This window comes from Aphelocoma coerulescens, chromosome 19 (genome assembly GCF_041296385.1).
Source record: "Aphelocoma coerulescens isolate FSJ_1873_10779 chromosome 19, UR_Acoe_1.0, whole genome shotgun sequence".
Lineage (NCBI taxonomy): Eukaryota > Metazoa > Chordata > Aves > Passeriformes > Corvidae > Aphelocoma > Aphelocoma coerulescens.
Window position 1 is genome coordinate 7,141,766 of NC_091032.1, and position 19,576 is coordinate 7,161,341.

Sequence of the window (19,576 nt, forward strand, 5' to 3'; positions counted from 1 at the left end):
GTGGAATTTAAATAAGAGAAGCTCCCAGAAAATGATGGCCCAGGACACCATCAATCCCTGTGAGAGTCCTGGAGGCTGAAAAGCAATTACTAGAAAAAGGTACCTAAATTTAGAGGTTACTAAATTTTGTCAAGACCATCTCTCTACCCAGGAGAAGTGAGCCATGACGTGCCCAATCCCATCACTCCAGACCTGGACAGGTTAATTTCTTCCTCCAGCAATGGAAGCTCTACACCTGCCTTGATTTACTACCCCAATGCTGGTACTTCCCAACCAGGGAAAAGGGCCAGTTTTGCCCCATTCTTTGGTGGATTTCTCAAGTCAGATAAGTATCTGGTGCAAATTTGGGATGCTGGCTGGGCTCAGGGTCTGGTTAAATTAGTGGGTCAAGTCCCACCTTTCTGCTGTCCTGATGCAAAACTCAAAAATAAGTTTCTCACGAGAACAGCACAGCAGGTCAGGTCAAGGTCAGCTCACGGCCCTGCCAATGCCAGCAAACTGATGTTTAAGGAAAAAGTGCAGAAAAGGGCAAGTATCTAAAAGTGAAGGAAGGGGGGGAAGCATCTAGCAATCCCTCCCCAAACAGCCTGCCCAGTGAAAGCAGGGCTAGAAAACCCCATCCACAGCCACCCCACAGACAGCATGGAGCAGCAGTTCCTATAAAAACTGAGCAAGTTATTTTAACCTTTTGTTGCTCTTCATCTGTGGAAGAGTCATCTGATGCCTGAGGAGAGTTTCCAGGGCTGCTCCTTCGAGCATCTGCACTCCCATCTGCAGCAGGTGGCACTTCTAGCATGGGCACCCTGGAGACCCCATTCCTCCCAATCCCTTGCTCCTCCGGCCTGGAATGGGAGCAGGTGCGTGACCGGCTCTCCTGGGAGAGCTCCACAAATTTCTCCAAGGCGCTGAAGAAATCAATCCTGTCTGTGCTGAGGTCTGTCACTTCGGGCTGAGGGTTCTGTTGGAGACCTGGGGAATTTTGGTTTGGGGATTGGGGGAAGTCTTTTAAGCATGAAGTGAATTCTTCCATGGGAACCAAGTGCACGTTCATATCAGGCTTAAGGGCATCTTTTTCTAGATCGTCCACTGTCAGATCAGGAAACTCCGTTATTTCCAAGGGGTGCTGGAGCTGCATTAAGGCCTCAGAAGCATGGCAGTTATCAGGGGGGACAGAGTCTACACAGCACCCTACCGTACAGCCATTGATATTGTTCAGGTTCAGCTTGTCCTCCATCTGCTCAGCGTGGAAGTCTCTGCAAGTAAACTCTAAGTGGATCCTTCTCTCCTTCACACACACGTCCTCGATCATGTTTGTGTCCTCTGGGAGCTGCTGCTCTCTGTCCAGCTCAGCTGAGTAGATGGGAGACATGGGCTGCTGGTTGTCGTTGGTCTTGGCCTCTGAGATCTGGTCGGCTGAGGTGGTGATCTCCTTTTTGTTCAGCTCCAGCCCAGCCTTGCAGATGGGCTCGTGGTGATCCGAGAGGTCGCTGTCCGAGTGCGAGCGCCACAGTTTGTTGTGCCGCTGTTTGCTGCGGGCAAGGAGAGCAAAGGAAAACAGTGAGTAATTTCCACATACCAGAGCCAGATCCGCCTTGTAAGAGGTTGTAAGAGGACACAACCTACAACAAAAACTGTGCCAAATGCTGGAGTCACTGACCACAGCTGCAGCTTCACCTGAACAGTTCAGGGCCAAACCTGCTGCTGGAAAAGTTGATTCAGTAAAGAGCCACTTTCCAGGAGCTGAATCCCATGGCACCATTCTGCTCCACGCACCCCTCGCTATTCCCCTGCAGTGTTGGATCCGTCCACTCAACAAATGCAATGTTTAATTGACTGCAGAATATGGTCCCTTCTCAGCCAGCACTTTGCCATTTGCTAGCAGGTGAGCAGAGAGAACCCCTTGTGCTGGACACAAGCAGGTGGTGGGCACTGAATAAAGTCCAGTTTTCCTCACGGTTCCTTCTCTGAGTAGCTTCAGTCATCAATAACTGGCTCTTGTAACCAAAGGATAGGGTGGGATGAGTAGAGGTGGGCGTGTGCAAAAATACATAAGATATCCTCAATGGTAAACAAACAGCCCAAATTACCACCCACCTTCCACAGGAAGGAAGCTCAGAACTCCTCCAGCTCCTGGAAAGCCCCTTTAGGAAGGTCTGAGCCATCAAAAGGCCAAGCAACTGCCAGTGGCATTGCATCACCTTCCTTATCTTCACCTGCCAAAATCCCCAACCCATGCACCTGGGCTTACAGAGAGCACTGGAGGAAACTTCTTGCCATGAAATCCCAGAGCTAGCCCAGGCTGCCAGGGTTTGCTGAGTGGCCACGGCCACAGGGATGTGTTTCCACCCATTGCCCCTAGGAGGAACACAGAAACCACAGAAACCTCCTTGGAGCTGCAGGAGATTTTGCAAAACCCCTCCAGTACCTTGCTGTTATGAGCAGGCGCTCCCAGACACATCCAGTGACCACAGGAAGTTAATTAACAGATGGTACTGGGCTAATTACCGTGTGCCAGCTCAGCTGTGGGTGCCCAACAGCTAAGGAAAAGAATCCATAGCAGATTTAGCTTTCTAACCCTATAATCAGTGACAACCTTCACGTGTGACACAGGTCCTTTCTCAGGAGAGGAGGGTCAAGATCAAAGGCCAAGGCCACTGTCCTGGTGTGCACACGCTCTGTCTCCAATGGGTTTTGGAGCAGTTTGACACTGGCAGCAGAACCAGGTTTGCCCTTAAAGCAGGTTCTTGCCTGGGCTCTGTATGGGATCGTCATCTGACATCTCTGCTCATACAGCCTGGGGAGCTGCTGGTGTTTTCTGAGGGCACTTCAGTGCTCAAATCCAGCCCTCTGCTGCACATCTGATTTTTAAAGTGAAAATTACCCTCCTGTGTGAGCAACTGGCACAGATCTGAGGACCAAATCAGATGTCAAGCACCACTGGCAAAGGTGTGCTGTGCTATCTTCCAATCTCACACTTCCCCAATCTGACAACCTGCATGAGGTGCTTGATGCAGAGTCAGAGAACAGGAGCCCACGTCCCTTCCCAGAGCCCACAGCCACCCCTTGACCTTCCTGGGCAACATTCCCAGGGCTTGTGCCCACACCAGCTCTGGACCAGGAGTCCCCCCACACCTCCCACCAGCTCTCCAGGCTTGGGTATAAAATTGCTGCTGATTCACAAGCTGCACAAGGCACAGGAGATCCCAAACACCGGTTTCCTGTAACTTATCTATAACTAATAACAGAAACAGGCCTGCCTCAGCCTTGCTGTGTTTATCAACAGAGGGAGGGGACAGTTTAACTAACCCCAGGAAGCATGACAGTCCCAAAGAGCAAAACACACTTGTTGTTGTGACTAAAAGCAGGCAGGGGGTTTTCATTTTACAGCTGGAAAACATATCCCAGTTGCCATAACCCCAGCACAAAACCGTAACTGGATAGTGTGAGCACATGGCTGCCCTCACATACCTTCCCCCTGAAATTGGAGCAGTCACATGAGTGTCAATCTGTTGTTTTTTTTGTTTTTGTTTTTTTCACCTGTCCTGGAATACTGCAGCAATAAACAAGGCGGCCAGAGGGCAAAGCTGAATAACACAAAGAAAGAGGGGAAAAAAGTAGTTTGGAGCTGAGAGAGGAAGTGGATAAAGAGGGACAGTTTCTGCAGCATGGAGGGGCCATTCCTTGCTTCAGTGAAGCTTCATTTACTGCAGGCTTTTCCATCCTCCACAGATGTAACGCACTGCTCTTGCATTTTTTAAAGCCTCACAAGTAATCCTGTTTGTGCCTTTGTACAGGGACTTGCAGAGTAGGTCAGGAGCAGGGCTGTGCTTCAGTGGAAGGGAAGCCACATGCCTATAAATGGTGGCAGCAAGAAAGATATACCTCCAAAAAAGAAATTACTAAAAGATAGGGAAAAATAATCCTTAACCAAAATGTTTGTACAGGGTGGCTTTGCAGGCATGTCACCAACCACCAGATTGGCAGATTACCCAAACCAACTGCCAGCCTGAGGGCTTAAAGATGTGAGAGACCAGCTGCTCCCACACCAGGGCTCCTCACAGGTGTCCACTAACCTGTTGGTGCATTTTTCACACCTAAAAAGCTTCTTTTTCTCCATCCAATCTACCCCAATGAGATTTAAGTTCCCAGTGTGGTCAATGCAAACCACACTGGTCAGGTCATCTCTGGCCCAGAGTTAAGCACTGACCTTTACTAACTGGTGCCAGCAGCATGTTTGGTGTCACATGAGGCACCCAAGGCAGGTGTGGTGTCTGTCCCAAAGGGTTTCAGTCCAGCAGGGCACTGTTTTTTAAAATTATCTATTCCATGTGATCTGTCCTGAGACTCGATACCACTTGGCTGCTTTTTAGAGAGAAAGAGGGTCATTATGGCAGGCAGGGTTTGGGGAGCAGGAGAGAGGAAGGCAGGCATGGCAAGAGGTGGAGGATGAAGATCCTGTGGGTGCACCTGGTCAGGGAATAAGTTGGGAGGAGCCCCGAGGTTGTTTACCTGTGCAGAGAGGGAAAGAGGAAGCACACTACAGTGACAGGGGAGCTTACACCAAGGGTTTGGTGTAAAAATTGGGAATCCAGGCCTGGCCCAGCAACACACACAGGCTGCTGGGAACAGGTAGAGAGCAAAGAAGGAAGGATAAGTTACTAGAATGAAAGGGAAGGGAGGTCTTTGCAGGTGGATAGAACTGACATGAAAGGACAAAATCAAGCAGGGGACAGAGGTAAGAAGTGTGCCCTAAAGCGAGCACGAGTGACTGAGCTGCTGTAAATAACAGCGTATAAAACAATGGCTGGACTCAACCTTAAAGCTATTTTCCAACCTAAATTGATTCCACAATAAGCAGGCATCTCCCAATAGCACTGAGCAGCTTTGAAATTTACTGTTTACTTTGGTCCAAACCTGCTAAGAGCCACCCCCTGTGGCAGAAGGCTCAGATTGAGTAACTCTGTTTGCTGCAGATCTGCTCCCAGGCAAAGCACACCAGGATCCCAAACAAAATACCATAATCTGGCAAAACAGAGATCACTACCTCCTTCCTGCTGATCACGTGAAGACATTGCTTAACACAGCTTAGAAACATTCAATATTTATCTCTTTTTGCTAGTCAGGTGATAGGCTTGGGATTACAACACACTTGCCCATACCCAGGCCCAGCTCCAGACCAGCCTCAGGACTCCAGGCAGGAATAAACACCACTGCTGCAATGCACAGAACATCCTGTCCCCTCCCCTCACACCAACACTTACCAAAGGGATCTAAATAAAACCAGACCAGCTGCTGAGGAGGGGCATGCTCAACAGGGAACTGTGAGGAGACAAAGCAAGTTCCCTGCCAAGTGATGTTACAAGCAACAGGGATATCATTTATCTCTGTTGGAGCCTGCATAGCTCTTGAATGTTGCACTCAGATAACACTTCATGGGATGCTACTTTCCAAAAACCAAACATCCTAGAAGTCAAACAGCCTCCTGAAAGCTCCTTGTTACACCCATCTTCCCAGGCTCAGCTGAGATAACCCTGAGAACAGAGTGCTACCCTTCCTAAGATCCCGAGCTTGCACAACGCAGTGATACAAGCTCTGACTAAAAGAACAGAGTCAACCATTGAAGTGTCATGCCTTAACATGGACAATCAGGATCATTCCTTCCACTCACCTGGCCAGCAGGATCCCTTGGTACTCCTCCAGCTGCCGCATGAAGCTGGGGTTGGGCTTGGTGACGGTGCGCCGCTCCTTCACGTAGTCGTAAGCCCTGTCCAGGTTCCAGCCATATTCCTTCATGGCATAGGCAATCACCGTGGATGCTGAGCGGCTCACTCCCATCTTGCAGTGCACCAGGCACTTAGAACCATTTTTCCTGAAGTGAGAGAAAGAACAAAAGAGGATCATTAAACAGAAAACATATGACAAGCTTAAGAAAGCAGCAACTTCTTTACCAGAGTATTATCAAACGTATTTTCAACACTGCGGCTGCAGCTGGAGTCTGGGATGTGATCTGATAATCCAATTTACAAACTGGAGCAAGACACACAAAGAAACTGAAGAACAAGGTCTAATTAATATTTGCAACAGATTTTGTTACAACAGCTCTTCTGAAGTTGTTATTGCAAAGTAGACAAACACAGAGATACAGGAAAACCCCTGAAGACTAATGTGGCACCCTTGAGCTCAGCCCAAATGGCCCACTGGCATCAAGCAGTATTCCAAGCAAAAAGAGAACCTGTACCACAAACGTGGTGTCACAACTTAGAAACACATCCCAAAGAGATACTGAGCAGTTCAGGGCAGCCTCTAGCATAGATATGTTCTTCTACTGCAAACCACAAAATGAAAATGCTCTGATGCTAGGTAGGCAAGGAGGAAAAGCAATTAGGAAAATCAGCAGGAAAACAAAATGCTTACTATATATCTTCTAAACGTGTGTGCTGTGTTTTCTGAAAAGACTTACTTTGCCTTGGAGATGAATTTGTAGGTATCATTCCAGTAAGCCAGAAGATCTGTAGCTTCTTCATCATAAACCCGAATATTGTGGTATTCGAAGAGCCCAGGGAAGAAATTATCTATTTCTCGAGTCACATTCAAAATATACCGCACCCTGCATGGGAACAGCAGAGAGAAACACAGCCAGTTCAGAGAGATGTCCCACTGCTACACTGCAGCCTTGCCTTGCTTTGCTAAGGGCATTTGGAAGTGCACTCTTGAACAAAATTCCTGGGAAACCAGGACTTAATGCAAGGAAGCAGCAGCTAACACAGACAATAGGTTTGCTGGGCAGTGTAGAGCCTGACAACAGGGATCCATGGATAGAAACTTCCTCTGCACTATGTCACGTCACACTGCCCACCACCTCTACTCTATGTGTCAGCAACACATGCCACAGGAGCTCCTGCAATTAGTGTTTGCACACTTTTCTCCAAGCCCCTTTGTGAATCTCTCCTCCTGCTGCACCAAAACCACAGGAAGATGGAACACTAAGCCCTCAAGTAACACCAAAGATAAATAATGCATAAAATAACTACAGAGAGATGTAACAGACAATGACCCACTGGGGAGGATTTATTTCTTATCCCTAAATTTTCTGGAAAGGAAACTGCTAGAGAAAGCGTGTGGTATTTATGTACACTGCACTCAGTATTTTTAGCCCTGAGGGTTACTTGTAAGATGCTTATGAAATGCACTCGTGCTGGGATATCAGGGAGAACAAGGGCACTGCAAGGGAGTGACATCCCTTTTCCCAAGCAGGTATGAGATCACTGGCAATCAAGTAGGACCTGTCAGACTCAAGGAAACCACAGCAAAGCCTGAGCTCAACAAGAAGAGTCAATTTTGCCAGGCTGAATTTCTGAGGTATAGAATTACACTATCAATTCAGCAGCATGATTCGTTTTTTCCACTGGATTGGCACAAATAAGCCAAACCCATGAATAATTATTTAATTGCACAATCCCGGTGCTTATATCCACCTGGTCTGGAGAAAGGATGCTCTAAGCTTGAAGAGTAGGAATGGCAGGAACCAGAGGACCCCATCAGTGCTCAGCCTGAGAGCTGCAGGACTTTACTTCCTACTGGGCCCCACTCAGAGCACCAAATGCTCTTCTCCACATTTTCCTTCCTGCCACAGCCTGGAGGTCCGAAGTGCCTCTGTAATCAGTCCAGAACAACGGGCTGGGGCCGAGGGCACTGAGCCAACTATGCAGCATCCAGTTCAGTAATTGCAGCTTTTTACTACTTATAGCTATGAGCTTGCTGCCTTCCTTTGTTTGCCTTGGGGACATTAGTCAAGGTCGGAGGAAGATTCTTTTACTTTAGGGTGCCTGTTCATGGGACAAGGAGTTTGGAGGAAGCAAGAGCTTGTTTGGATCTGCAAACCCTTTAGTAAGACTCAGGTTACACAGCAGGTATGGAATAGAGTGTGTTGGTTAAAGCCAGGCTCTTGCTTTTAAGCTGATGGCCTGAAGCTACTCACCCTCTGTTCTGCAAATCTTCCAAATTGGAGGCATTCCATTCTGAGCCCTGCAGGGAAAACATGCAAAGGGACACATCAGGCAGAAGGAAGGCATGGCCAGACAACTGGTGGAGGGAGGGATGGTCACCAGTGAACCAGAGGAGGAAGCTGACCAGCAAAAGGTTGAAGAGCTGGGGGTCCTTTGAGCATAGGGGTACACAACTGGTAACCAGGACTGATGTTCAGCACCTTCTCTCACCCCTTTAACCAGATCCCTTCTGAAACAAGAAGCAGCTCTGTCAACAAGAGCCCAGCACTGTGTGTTGGCACTTCCTGCAAACTGCTGACAAATCAACCTCAGCAAGACAGGACCACTCCACCCTTTCCCTGGAGGCTGCTGCCAGCTCTGCCCCACAGAGGAGAAACTGCCTGCATTTAAAAACCATCCAGGTGCTCTTTATACATGAAACACCCATCTCGAACATCAAAGGCAGCAACACCTAAGCTCACTTGGGTTACACCTCTTCTCCCCACGTTCAAAGCCTGTGTGAGCAGAGAAATGAACACATTAAACTAACCTTGGCTAGGTAACCCTGTCCTCTGCAGCACACACAGGGCCTCCAAGCTGCTTGCTTTCTGCTCAAACACAAACATGACTGAGGACAAAACCACTCAAAGGCTGCCTTCAAAATTTAAGGTGTACAAGCTCTCTGCTTCCCTGCCCTAAAAAGGCTCCCAAATGGAAAGATGATCCAGATGAAGATGATTGTATTTACCAAGGCCCAGACTCAGTTTAAAGTTGTCTCTTTCTAGTCAAGGAAGAACAATTTAATTCAGGCCTGGGAACCATCAGTTTCCACAGGTACAGAGAACAATGCTGCAGGGGTGAAAGCCTTTTCTCCTGTCCTTTGATCCATAATTATCAACATCATTAGGTCTCTTATTTCCTGCTTAGTAGTTTTAGCACTCCCTAAGTGGGATCCCACAGGGTTCTTGCCTCGACCTGGAAGGAAACAGCTCCTTGCCTTTCGGAGCCCTCACAACACAACCCTGCCTTGCAGCACACATGCTCCTGAGCAAAGCTGGTGCCCAGCCCCAGCAGCACTGCTCCTCACCACAGCACCTGCTCCGCAAATACTTTTATTCCACACACTAACCACAGCACTTCTCCTTGGTGCTGCCTGCAAGCCTTTTTTGAAAGGTTTTCTCCCTATTAAATGTGCTCGGAGCCAAGACTCCAAGCCCTGCAGTGGATCCAGCTGCCTGTGCAGCCTTTGGCCAGTACCATAAGCCTGTAACAGGTCTCTCTCTCTCTCTCCTTGTAACACATAGCCTGCAAAAAAAAAAATCCATTACATCGTAGGTACTTCCAAGTTTCCTGGCTCTACCCCAACGTGATATCCTGGGAGTGCTCACATTAATAGAGACCATCCCTTCTGAGCCGGAGACTGGGAGAGGCTCTCTCCATTTGGAAAGACCAGCTGGTCCAAGAGGAATGGCTTTGTTTAAAGTGGAGCCAACCTCACAGGCTAGACAGCCCAACCAAACCTGTGTCCATGGCTCCGGGGCTGGGAAATCCAGCGGAACGCTGACTCACCAGAAGGAGCTGCAGTAATTAAGACAGGCCCCAGCAGCAACTAAGCAAGCAAAACGTTAAACAGCAAAATGTTTATGTTTCCTTAAGTGACTTATCTCCAGGATTCTTTGTTATGTTACTCTGGTCCTCCTAGATCACACGAACTCAGAGCTTTCTATGTTACAAGAGCGTCATTCCACCTGGATGTCACACAGCTCCCCTCCCTCTTTGCTGTAGTTATGCCTTTCCCAAACACAAGAACTTGGCATGTGGGTACCCTGGACAGTTAAAGTCACAAAATTTGGTCTTAAATCAATGGAAACAGCCCCAAAAAACTGTTAGAACTAAGGCTTTTCTCCTTTCATCCTCTAGGGACAGGGTCTACAGCTTGGTGCTACAAGGCAAACCTTAGCATAGCCAAAAAGCCAGGCTGCTCTTGTTCACTACTGTCTCGCTTAAGAGTATGTGACCCCAGATCAACCAATCTCTCCTTTAGAATTCCTTTAAATTCCTCCAGAGGCCCCTGTGTCAACCAACTCATGGAAGTACTAGGAGTGTTCTTGTATTCACTGTTAGACTCACCAAAAAGACATGATCAAATATCTGTGTGGGGCTGTCCATCTGCCCAAGGATCACTATCATTTCATTGTCAATGAACTCTTTGAACTCCCGCAGGTTACACACCATCTGCATCTCCAGCTCCGTGCGTATCTGCATGGGGAGGAGGGAAACAAGGAAGTCACGTGAAGCTTTTGTTCTGGACTTTCTTCATGGCATGAAGCACAGAGCTCTTCAGTTTGCACAACAGCACTTCCAGGGCTGCTCCCCTCACCACTTACCTCTTTTGAGGTGATGTTCTCCAAATCTTTCTGCATCATGATCTCCCTTAATTTGGTCTTAATCAGCCGTTCCGTGCGCTCCCGCTCAGTTGGGCTGTCAGAAGAAACCAACAGAGTCACTGGGAGGGGAGACAAACTGGATTCATGACACTTTTAAAATAGGTATAGACTGCATACTCTACAGAGTCTCAGACTCTCACACTACTTCCCTCAGGCATGTCCTCAGCTGGAGGGAATTCAGGTGACAGTAAAGCCCAGTTTAGATTCACAGTCATATATGAAAGACACCAACTGAATGCTCCTAATCCATTGTAGTCATCCAGAGAACCTCTGGTATTTGGTAAAATTTAAATTGGGATGGCTGCATTATACCCTCTGGAGCAGTATCTAAGCCTCTCCCTACCTTTCTTGGAAAGGTAACAGCTCCAAAACTCCTTACATGGAGAGACGAGGGCAGCTAAGCCTCTGCATTCCTCCCGCCTCTGCTGCCAGGGGCCTTATCACCAGCTGCAAAAATAGCCTGAGTAACACCAGGAGAAGCTGCAGCAGAGCAGCAGCACAGGGCTGGCTTACCCAGCATCTTTAGAAGGGACCCAGCAGTGACATCTCCTACCACCTTTCCCTGGAAGGCTGCCAGGTTGGCGAGGGCACGGGCATTGCAAGTGTTCAACTGGTGGTTCACAAATAAAAATCATGAAAGTTCCTGGTTCTTTTAACCTCATGCATTATTTCAGGACTCCATTAAGAGAATGCTGTTTAAGTGTCCCCAGAAAATCATTAAATTTCAAGTTGCCACCAGGGAAAGGGTGGGTTAGATAAAATTTATATATGAAAAGCTACAAGAAAATATTAATCTGTCAGCTTGCCAAAACTTTCCAGCCACCCGCCTTGTACATTAAAAAACAATCAAGTGTGAAGACTTGTTCACAGCTGAACAACTGCTTAGCATCATTATTCACTCACTGGACTCCAGCAACAGGAAATATCTGGGAGCATAAATCAACCAAAGGCACTATTATCCTGGGAAAGCAGCTGGGGCCAGTGAAGTAATTACAAAATGGGCAACTGAAAACCCTCACACTTGGCACCACATCTGGTCACACCACCACTTTCATGTTATAATGGTATCAGCACCATCAGCAGTTACTAATGACAGGGGTGGTAAACCTTGAATGTTGATACAGCCTACAAATTCTGCCTTTCCAAATTATCTACCCATTTAGCTCAGCCACTCTTTTGGACCATCTATCACCTGATACCCAAGCATTTAGCTGAAGGCATCGTGGGACCTACACACTGTCCCATTCCACACTTGCTAAGCTCCTCAGAATGACAAAAACCTGCACTGCTCTTTGCCCTCATTCTTAGGTGCTTCAGGTGGACGAGATGAGGATGTTTCTGAGCTCACGTGCTCTGAAGTCTATACATAAACACTTTACAGCAAAATGAACTGAGTAAGGATAAAAAGACCACGTTAATCTAAACATGTGCAAAGCCACGTGCCAGTGTAAGAACAAAGTCCAGAGAAACCTGTTCCTTCCAGGCCTGGAACCAGAGGACAAAACCAGCAGAGACAATGCTTAGGTACACCACACCTCTCTCACCAGTAACACGGGACTTACCTTGCAGAAGCAAAGGTCTGCAAGCCTAAAGCCCAAGGTAAACAACTAAACTGAAAACAGAGGCTGCAGGAGATGCAAGGGAGCCCCAGGAGGGCTAAACTTCCAGTGTTGGTGTTTACCTAACCAAGAGTCCACTTATTATATGGAACAGGAAGCCTCTCCTTATTAATAACTAATTAAGAGCAATCTCTTGTGGAAACTCTCTCCTCATTTGGGGACAGTCACATACTGGCTCAGCAGAGCCAGCCCAACTTACACATCTGTGAAGAGGGCAGGCGAGTCAGGGCGGTGGGACTGGACATCTTGCATGGCATTCCACTCGTTGACTGACGACTGGTCGGAGTTGATATGGCTCTCATAGTAACTGACCCACGTGAGGAAGAGGCTCCCTGGATAGTAATTGTTGCTCCGTGCCACTTCACAAGCCTTATGCAAACTCTGCAGAGCAGACCTAGCAAGGGAATGATATCTGTAGGTTTATCATTTCTCCCTCAGGCTGGTATCAAGCACTACGCAGCAGCCAAATCCAGGATGCTGCTCATGTCCCATCAGTTGGTACAAACCCCTGGCACTGTGCAGGAGGCTGTCCTGCAAGGCTGTGGATTCCTACGCGCTGCCAGAGCTTGCATGTCTTAATTGGAGCATGCCAAAACAAGCATGGACAGCAGTGAAGGTGCCCACAATTCAGAGGGCAGAGGCACCCATGTCTCTGGTTCCAAAATCTGCTACAAATACCCAAGCCCTAAATAAGATGCACAGAGTTTGCGTCCAAGACAGGGTGCTGACAGCTCCTACTGTGCCATTAGCTGCCCTGCATGCAGGGCAGGGACACCCAAGAATCAGACATGCACAACCAAGGGCTCAGGACTGTACTGAGATGTTTAGGTGTCTGCCCTCTCTCATTGCATGAGGGTATCAGAAGTTTCTTCAGCTGCTGCTGAGAAACAAATCCCCCTCTCCTATTTTTAGCTTATTTTAAATCTTTGACTGGGATCAGAAGGATCCAAGTCAAAATCATTGGGGTGACAGCAGCATCGCTGACAGGCGATGTATTTTTGCAATGCAAAGAAGCTCGAGCCAGAAATACTTTCATGATCACTACATGAACCGCCCTAAAAGGAAAGAAAAATGCATGCAGCTTCTCTTTCCTCTATCACAATGAACATGTCTCAAAATATTTCAAACATATACTCAAAGCAATGTGACTTTGGGCTCAAAGCAGCAGCCCTTTGCAAGGAAAATTACGCTATTCCTTCCTGCCCTCAGCTGAGACAAAGCTGCTGTACACCAGCACTTACATGGCTTTTTTCCTTTGGTATCAAACTTCCTTCCCTGTCTCTGAAGGAAACTTTTGGCTGCTCAAGTAGGTCTCAAGGTACCAGTAATGTAAAGCAGCACCTGTTTTTTAAGAACTTAAGCAGCCAAAATACCTGGGAAAAGGATCACTGGGATAGCTTGTAGTAAGTACTTACCACATTGCCTGTACAGACACGGGCTTGAATATGTGCACCCTGTTATCTGTTGATACGCTGAACCCTCTGGTGAGAAGAAAAAAGGCACAGTAAAAACGTGTCCCAAAAGTCACTTTTTAGTTAATAACTGATAGTCTGTAGCACATTAGAACAGCAAAGGTCTAGCCCTATGCATACACTGCTGAGTTCAGCTAGCAAACAGATCAAAATAGCACACTAAAAGCTCTAAGATAACTTTTTTAAGCAGCTGCTGTTTGGGAACGAAACTAAGACAGTGGGACAGTGCTGGGCTGTGCTGTTTACCTTGGCAACACAAATTCAGTGCCACAGCTGGGAGCAACAGAATCCAGCTAAAGAGATCCTGGGGCAGCTACCAAGGAAAGAAAAGTCATTCCATGCACTGCACTGGACAGCCTGAGTAACTGGCACAAACGGGAGTCTGCAAATCAGGTGTCTATTTGGCAGAGAAACATCATTCTTGCTTTATGTTGGGCTGAGTGCTGCCTGCTGCAAGTGTGATGGAGGAACACATAATAGGATCCCTTTAAGGAGCTTTCACTACACACCCACTCGCCAGTAAAAGCTCCTTTACTCCAGCTTAAACACACACATAAGCCACTGTCTCAGTGCGTGTTTATTCACAGATAAGTCAATTATTGGCGTTCCCTGCCACAACCACTGAGATTGAGGGCCTTTGAGCCTACTAACCCAATACAGGTCAACAGAGGAGGGCTGCTGGACCTGCAAGGGCTCTGCAAGCACTGGAATCCTTCCCCATACACCTGGTTCTAAGTTGTATTAGCACAGAACACACAGAAGCACTCACCCATCGCCATCCAGGTGGATCAAGGTGTCACTCCACAGCGGCAGCACCAAGCCCATCGTACAAGTGCTACTGCAGTGAGAAAGAGAAAGTCAGTCTATCTACTACAGCACCATGTTGTTATTCTAATTTCATGGCAATAGTTGCACATTTTTGTATTCATTAGAAAAAAAAAAGAAAATGAAAAATCCCACTGTTGCTTCAGTGACAAATGGTGCCAATGTTGTTCTACAGGGGCTTGGCAAGGAACACCAACCGGATTCAGGGTACAGCAATATCCTTTCAAGCAATCTTAAAGGGTTAACACACCCAGGAGAAGAGCAAACAGGATCCCAAAACACTGAACTTTGTTCAGAAGGTCAGAAGGGCCTCACAGTCTTCAAGGCTTTCTTTACAGATTAATCCCTCTCAGGCTCAAGAGGTTTGGTTCTAGCTCTGATTTTGCAATCCACAGCTTTATTTTCTTGTTTGTCCCTCAGCCACAGCTTCTGGGGCCTGGGAGCAGAGCAGTGCAATAGCAGGGTGACTGGCAGCACGGCAGGTTGGCAATCACAGCCTGTATCACCTGCGGTTGACTCCTGACCCTTCTTCACCCTCCCACACCTCAAGAATGAGCACAACAGCCATCCCATACAGACACCTCCTGGCAATCCCACTCCTTTCTCAGCTGCTTTGCTCTCTTTGCCCTCACAGTCCCACCAGTTTTCTGTAAGGCTGAGCAAAAAGCCAAGTTAAGAGCAGAAACCAAGCGATGGAAAAAAGGCAGGGGCGGGGGAACCCAACACAACCTGCTCCAGGTTGTCAAACTGAAAGAGCTGAATGTCATAAAGCTGCAAAACTGCTCCATAATCAAAGCAGCATCTTGAAGAACAGAATTCAATTGCCTCCTGCTCTTATGCTTTGCACCAGGTGCTCCCAGATTTCCACCACTTCCAGCACCCCCACCAGTCTCCAGCTCACGAGAAGAGCGGGAAGAGGGCGAGACCAGGCTTTGGAGGGTGAGACAGGGAGCCCTGGAAATGTACATGCCTGGTGCCCAGCACCAGGAGACACTGCAGCACGTAGCTATTTCTGTTGACAACATGAGATGAGCTCATGGAAAGATGTGTTTTTAAAAGGCTTCCCAAGGTGGCCGGGGTATTTTTAGTGATACTGTTCAGCGAGCGCTTATCAGAGACCATAGCAACAAGTCTACATGGAGTTATAAATACCGAGTGGGCTCGGGGAGGGCAGATCACAGTGACCATCCAGAACCCCAGGAACTCCAGCAGAAAGCTAAAACGACCCTGCTATGTTATTAGAGACTGAATACCAGCGAGCTCTCAGTTATCAAAGGTGGCTGTGCTGGTACATCACAGCCAACGACGAGTTCCAAGCTCACAGCAACCTGTGCAAGGACAAGTTATTCTTGCCCCAAGGCAAGAGCATCTCCGAGCCACAGCTGTGCACACACGTGCAGAGACAGGAGCCAGGGGTGGCATCAAGCTGGTCCCCCATTTTAACAGGCATCACCCAAGCTAAGCATCCAAACCAAGCATGGTGGCTGCTGTCACCAGCAGGCAATGTTTGGAAGGCAATTTCTTAGCCAAATAGTTAAAAAATATTTTCTAGTGATCCTACTAACTACCTGGAAGTAATTTATTCCAACTAGTGTCAAAAGCAAGACTTACACCTGTAGCAGTTGTGCTGGAAGTAAGCATGAGTATGAAGCCTCCAAAACTGGTTGAATATCCAGTTGATTGTCTTGCAGTAGAGACCAAGATTTACTTAAAGCTCTTTTTAAGAGAGTCATGTGCCCCCATGCCCTCTCCAAAGTGCCCACTGTCCCCTTCTAAATATGAAGCTTCTGCCCTTGAAGCTGCTGGGTTGTTGTTTCCTGGCTTACAGCTCCTCCAGCAGCAAAAGCTGCTTCCCAGCCACACTCCAGAGCCTTGTGGAAAGGTCAGCAGGAATTTAAATGAATGAGCAGAAGCACTAAACCCTGAGGACACACTGCTGCCTGGGGACAGCACATGGTGTGCAAGATCTGCCACCACTAACCCTGACACTGCCATCAGGCCTTTGTGCCACGACCTTGGCAAGGGGCTGCCTGACAGTCACTTTCTTGTTACCTGCCCTCCTGAACCCTGAGGTCCAGCTTCTCTAATTGCAGCTTTTTCTTTCTTTGCATGCAAATTGTCCCTGTCTCTGGTGTGCAGATGGCAGGGCTTGGGGACCTGACCATTCAGAGGCACTGAACATCCTCACAGAAGCCTGAGGCTTGGAGGAATGAGGAAATGCTGACCTGCACTGCTGTGTTCACATTTACCATGTCCTTTGAAGAAATAAAAAGGCAATTCTGGATCTCAAGAAAAATGTTAGGCTAGAAAAGCTAAAGCAGCCTATCCCTGGAAAACACAAGACACCAAACAGTGATTTCTACACTGAACTTGATGTGGGGGTGAGCACAAGGACTTCCCCACCTGGACACTTCTGAGTACCTGTCATTGGAAGAGAAATCCATTCCTAGGACGATGCTCTCCTCCGTGTCTTGTCTGCCATTGGTGGACACCACCACCATGTATCTAGTGCGGTTCTGGTAGGTACTTTCCAGTCTTACAGCCTGAAGAAAAGAAGGGGAAGAGATCAGCAGTGCAGTCAGCAAAACACACATTATTACCTTTATAGGCCACTTTTTCATGCTGAGTGACAGGCGCAGAAGCAGTGATGCAGTCTGGACTCGTACGGATGTCCCACGCTCCTCAGCTGGGTAAGAAGTGCTTTACTCCCACACAGTGCCTTCCTCAACAGCTGGGATGCTCCTGCACTCTGCACACTTGGTTGCAGGTCCTGCTCTGTCCCACCAAGGCTGATTTTGAACAACCTTCAGCCCTCTGACTGGTCCCAGCCCAGTGAGCTTCATGGACCATCAGTGAGACAGACAGGTGTTGAACCTTCAACTTCAGAGGGCTTTGCCCCAAGAACCAGAGCTTTCCTTTAAATTACTGTGTGCTACAACATCTCCAATAAGTCTCTTTCCACCAGCTGCCCAGGCAGCTGGACAGAAAACCAGGATCTAATTCAAACATGGTTTCCTGTTGGCCCTTTGAATTCTTCTGGCAAGTTCCCCAGTGCAGAAGCAACCGTGCTGCCGTACAGCTGGCAGGAAAAGATATCCCTATGATTAAGCTGTATCCTTCACTGGATTCAGATTGCCCAGGAAAGGTGAAAGTCATTGTGCCTCGTTGCTCCTGCCACGTTCACTTGTACCCCAGTGCCAAAAGAGCTCTAGAAGGACTGGTGTTCAGCCCAAAATCCCCGAAATCAAATACTACTGAAAGCATTCAGAGAGCAGTGGAACTTAAATTGTGAGTGTCAGATCAATGCTGAAGCTCCTGGAAGGCTGCACTGAGGTGAGCTGCTCCTCCAGAAGCCACAAGGAGTGAGAACTGAAGGGACTCCAGGAAATTTTGCAGACAGACTGCTGGTTAATGAGGAGCCCGGGGAAGGGAGCCCAGCACAAAAAGTTTTGCTTATCAACACTTGCAGCAAGCAGCCTTTACTTGCAACACTTTTTGGACTCTGTTCCAAGCTGTTTGCAGCTATTTTAGTCACAGGATCCCAACCAGAGAAACTAGGACATCCCTAGAAAGGAAGTGTCTTAATTCTGTATACTAAACCTTAACTTTGGATGGCCCAATCCAACCCCAAGACTCTGTCTGGCCTCAGTGTTTACCACGTTGTTAAACTGCTGCTTGAACTTTGAGCAGGGCCTGCAGAGAGCAAACACGGGCGAGAAGGAGCCATCCCAGCCCAGCCTTGCACCGTGCTGTGGACAGATCCCTGCTTGCTGCAACGGGACCCAGTTCCTGAATTCCTTGCAACCCAGTGGTTGAAGTTTGAACTGGTGTTTGACATCCTCCACAAACTGAACCCAAATTCCTCAAGCACCAGAAGCCCTCCTGAGCCACTGCTTGTGTAGACACCTCTTGGTACCCTTCACAGGAGGTCATAGCTCAGAGACCCCAGTTTAAACAGTCATCCTTAAAAAAGCTCCGAAATTACCTACTGTGTGAGATCTCTCAGGAGCAGGCTGCTTTTCCCAATATACTCCTTTAGTTGTTTACAACTCGGTCTTGAGGTCAGAACAGGACCTCTCAGCTGAGAGGAAGCCCCTCTGATCTCCTCAGAGCTCTCCTGTCCACCAGCTGGGAAATCTTGACCACAAGACGTGGTGGAGTCTACAGCAAAGGTTAAACCAGTGCCTGGCAGCTGAACAGAGCTCGCCATCCCAGCGGAGTGCTCTGTGGCAGGGAATGCTGAGCGCAGCAGGGAAAGCTTCCCAGTGGCATTGCAGGGAGCAGCAGCCCTGGTGATGGGGCAGAATAGCAAGTGCAGGCAGGAGACAGTGTTGATAGAGTCTTCCAGACTTGCCCAGTGGGACCAAAGACCAACAGAAACTACTCAAATGCTGATGCCAGCAGACAGCCGTGCTCTGTACAGCCAGAGACTGTGCCCCACCCCATCTCCTTAGGATAAGTCATGCTAAAACCAGCCTTATTTTCCTTCTTGCTTCTTGAGTCACTGGGATTCCTTTGGAAACACGGAGGATCAAACTGGTCAGTCCTTCAAGGTGCGAATCCTCCCCAAGATGGTTGTTTCTAGAACTAACCACTTGTGGGAAAACAGAGAGGTGCTCTTCAACCTAGAAGAGCAAGTAATCACCAAGGTCTTGGTGGTTAAAACCAAACCTCAACAAGCAGCACAGACTTGCCTAAAACGGGAGCAGACGGATGCAGCTGCCCCATGTCTGGGGCATCCACACAGGAGTTTCTGTTCTGCTTCTCTTGAGGACAGTCCAGCAGCAAGAGGATTAACAAAATCTAACATACTTTGCTAAACCCATTTGGCCAGGAGTAATGGGAAGTCTTGATGCAAGACCCTTTAGAAGAGGGCGAGACAAACAGTGAGCAAAGGTCACGTAGCTACACGCTGGTGGGGTGGGATTTTCAGAGGCCAGTTAAGAGAAATAGGGCATAGCTTAGTGTGGATCTCTGGTTCAACACTTACACCCTTAGCACAAAGTAAAGAACCATGACTGGGGCAGATAACCTGTTTTGCTAAATTTACTGGAGAAAGTAGATTTGACACTGTAAACCAGCCAACTTTGAAAGTTACTATTAGAGCCCCAACATGCCTACCAAATCACAAATGAATCTCTAATTTTCCATGAAGTGCTAGTTCACATGCTCACCTGCCAGCAGGAGCACACCAAGTGCTCTGATGCCTTTTAAATGAAGATATTTGA

The 19,576-nt window shown here is 48.0% G+C and overlaps 1 protein-coding gene across 5 annotated transcripts in view; it reads right to left on the reverse strand.

Moving 5' to 3' along the window:
• Positions 1-19,576, reverse strand: part of SSH2 (slingshot protein phosphatase 2) — a 91,442-nt gene that overhangs the window by 6,713 nt on the left and 65,153 nt on the right. For 4 of the 5 annotated variants that reach the window (XM_069033572.1, XM_069033570.1, XM_069033569.1 and 1 more), the window contains 10 exons: positions 16,770-16,891; positions 14,293-14,361; positions 13,467-13,532; positions 12,251-12,445; positions 10,373-10,466; positions 10,116-10,244; positions 7,979-8,025; positions 6,461-6,607; positions 5,669-5,869; positions 686-1,529 (listed from right to left, as the gene is read on the reverse strand). In XM_069033572.1, coding sequence (XP_068889673.1) covers positions 686-1,529; positions 5,669-5,869; positions 6,461-6,607; positions 7,979-8,025; positions 10,116-10,244; positions 10,373-10,466; positions 12,251-12,445; positions 13,467-13,532; positions 14,293-14,361; positions 16,770-16,891 — 1,914 coding nt within the window. The remainder of the gene's footprint in view (positions 1-685; positions 1,530-5,668; positions 5,870-6,460; positions 6,608-7,978; positions 8,026-10,115; positions 10,245-10,372; positions 10,467-12,250; positions 12,446-13,466; positions 13,533-14,292; positions 14,362-16,769; positions 16,892-19,576) is intronic. The other variant, XM_069033573.1, reaches the window with a different exon arrangement.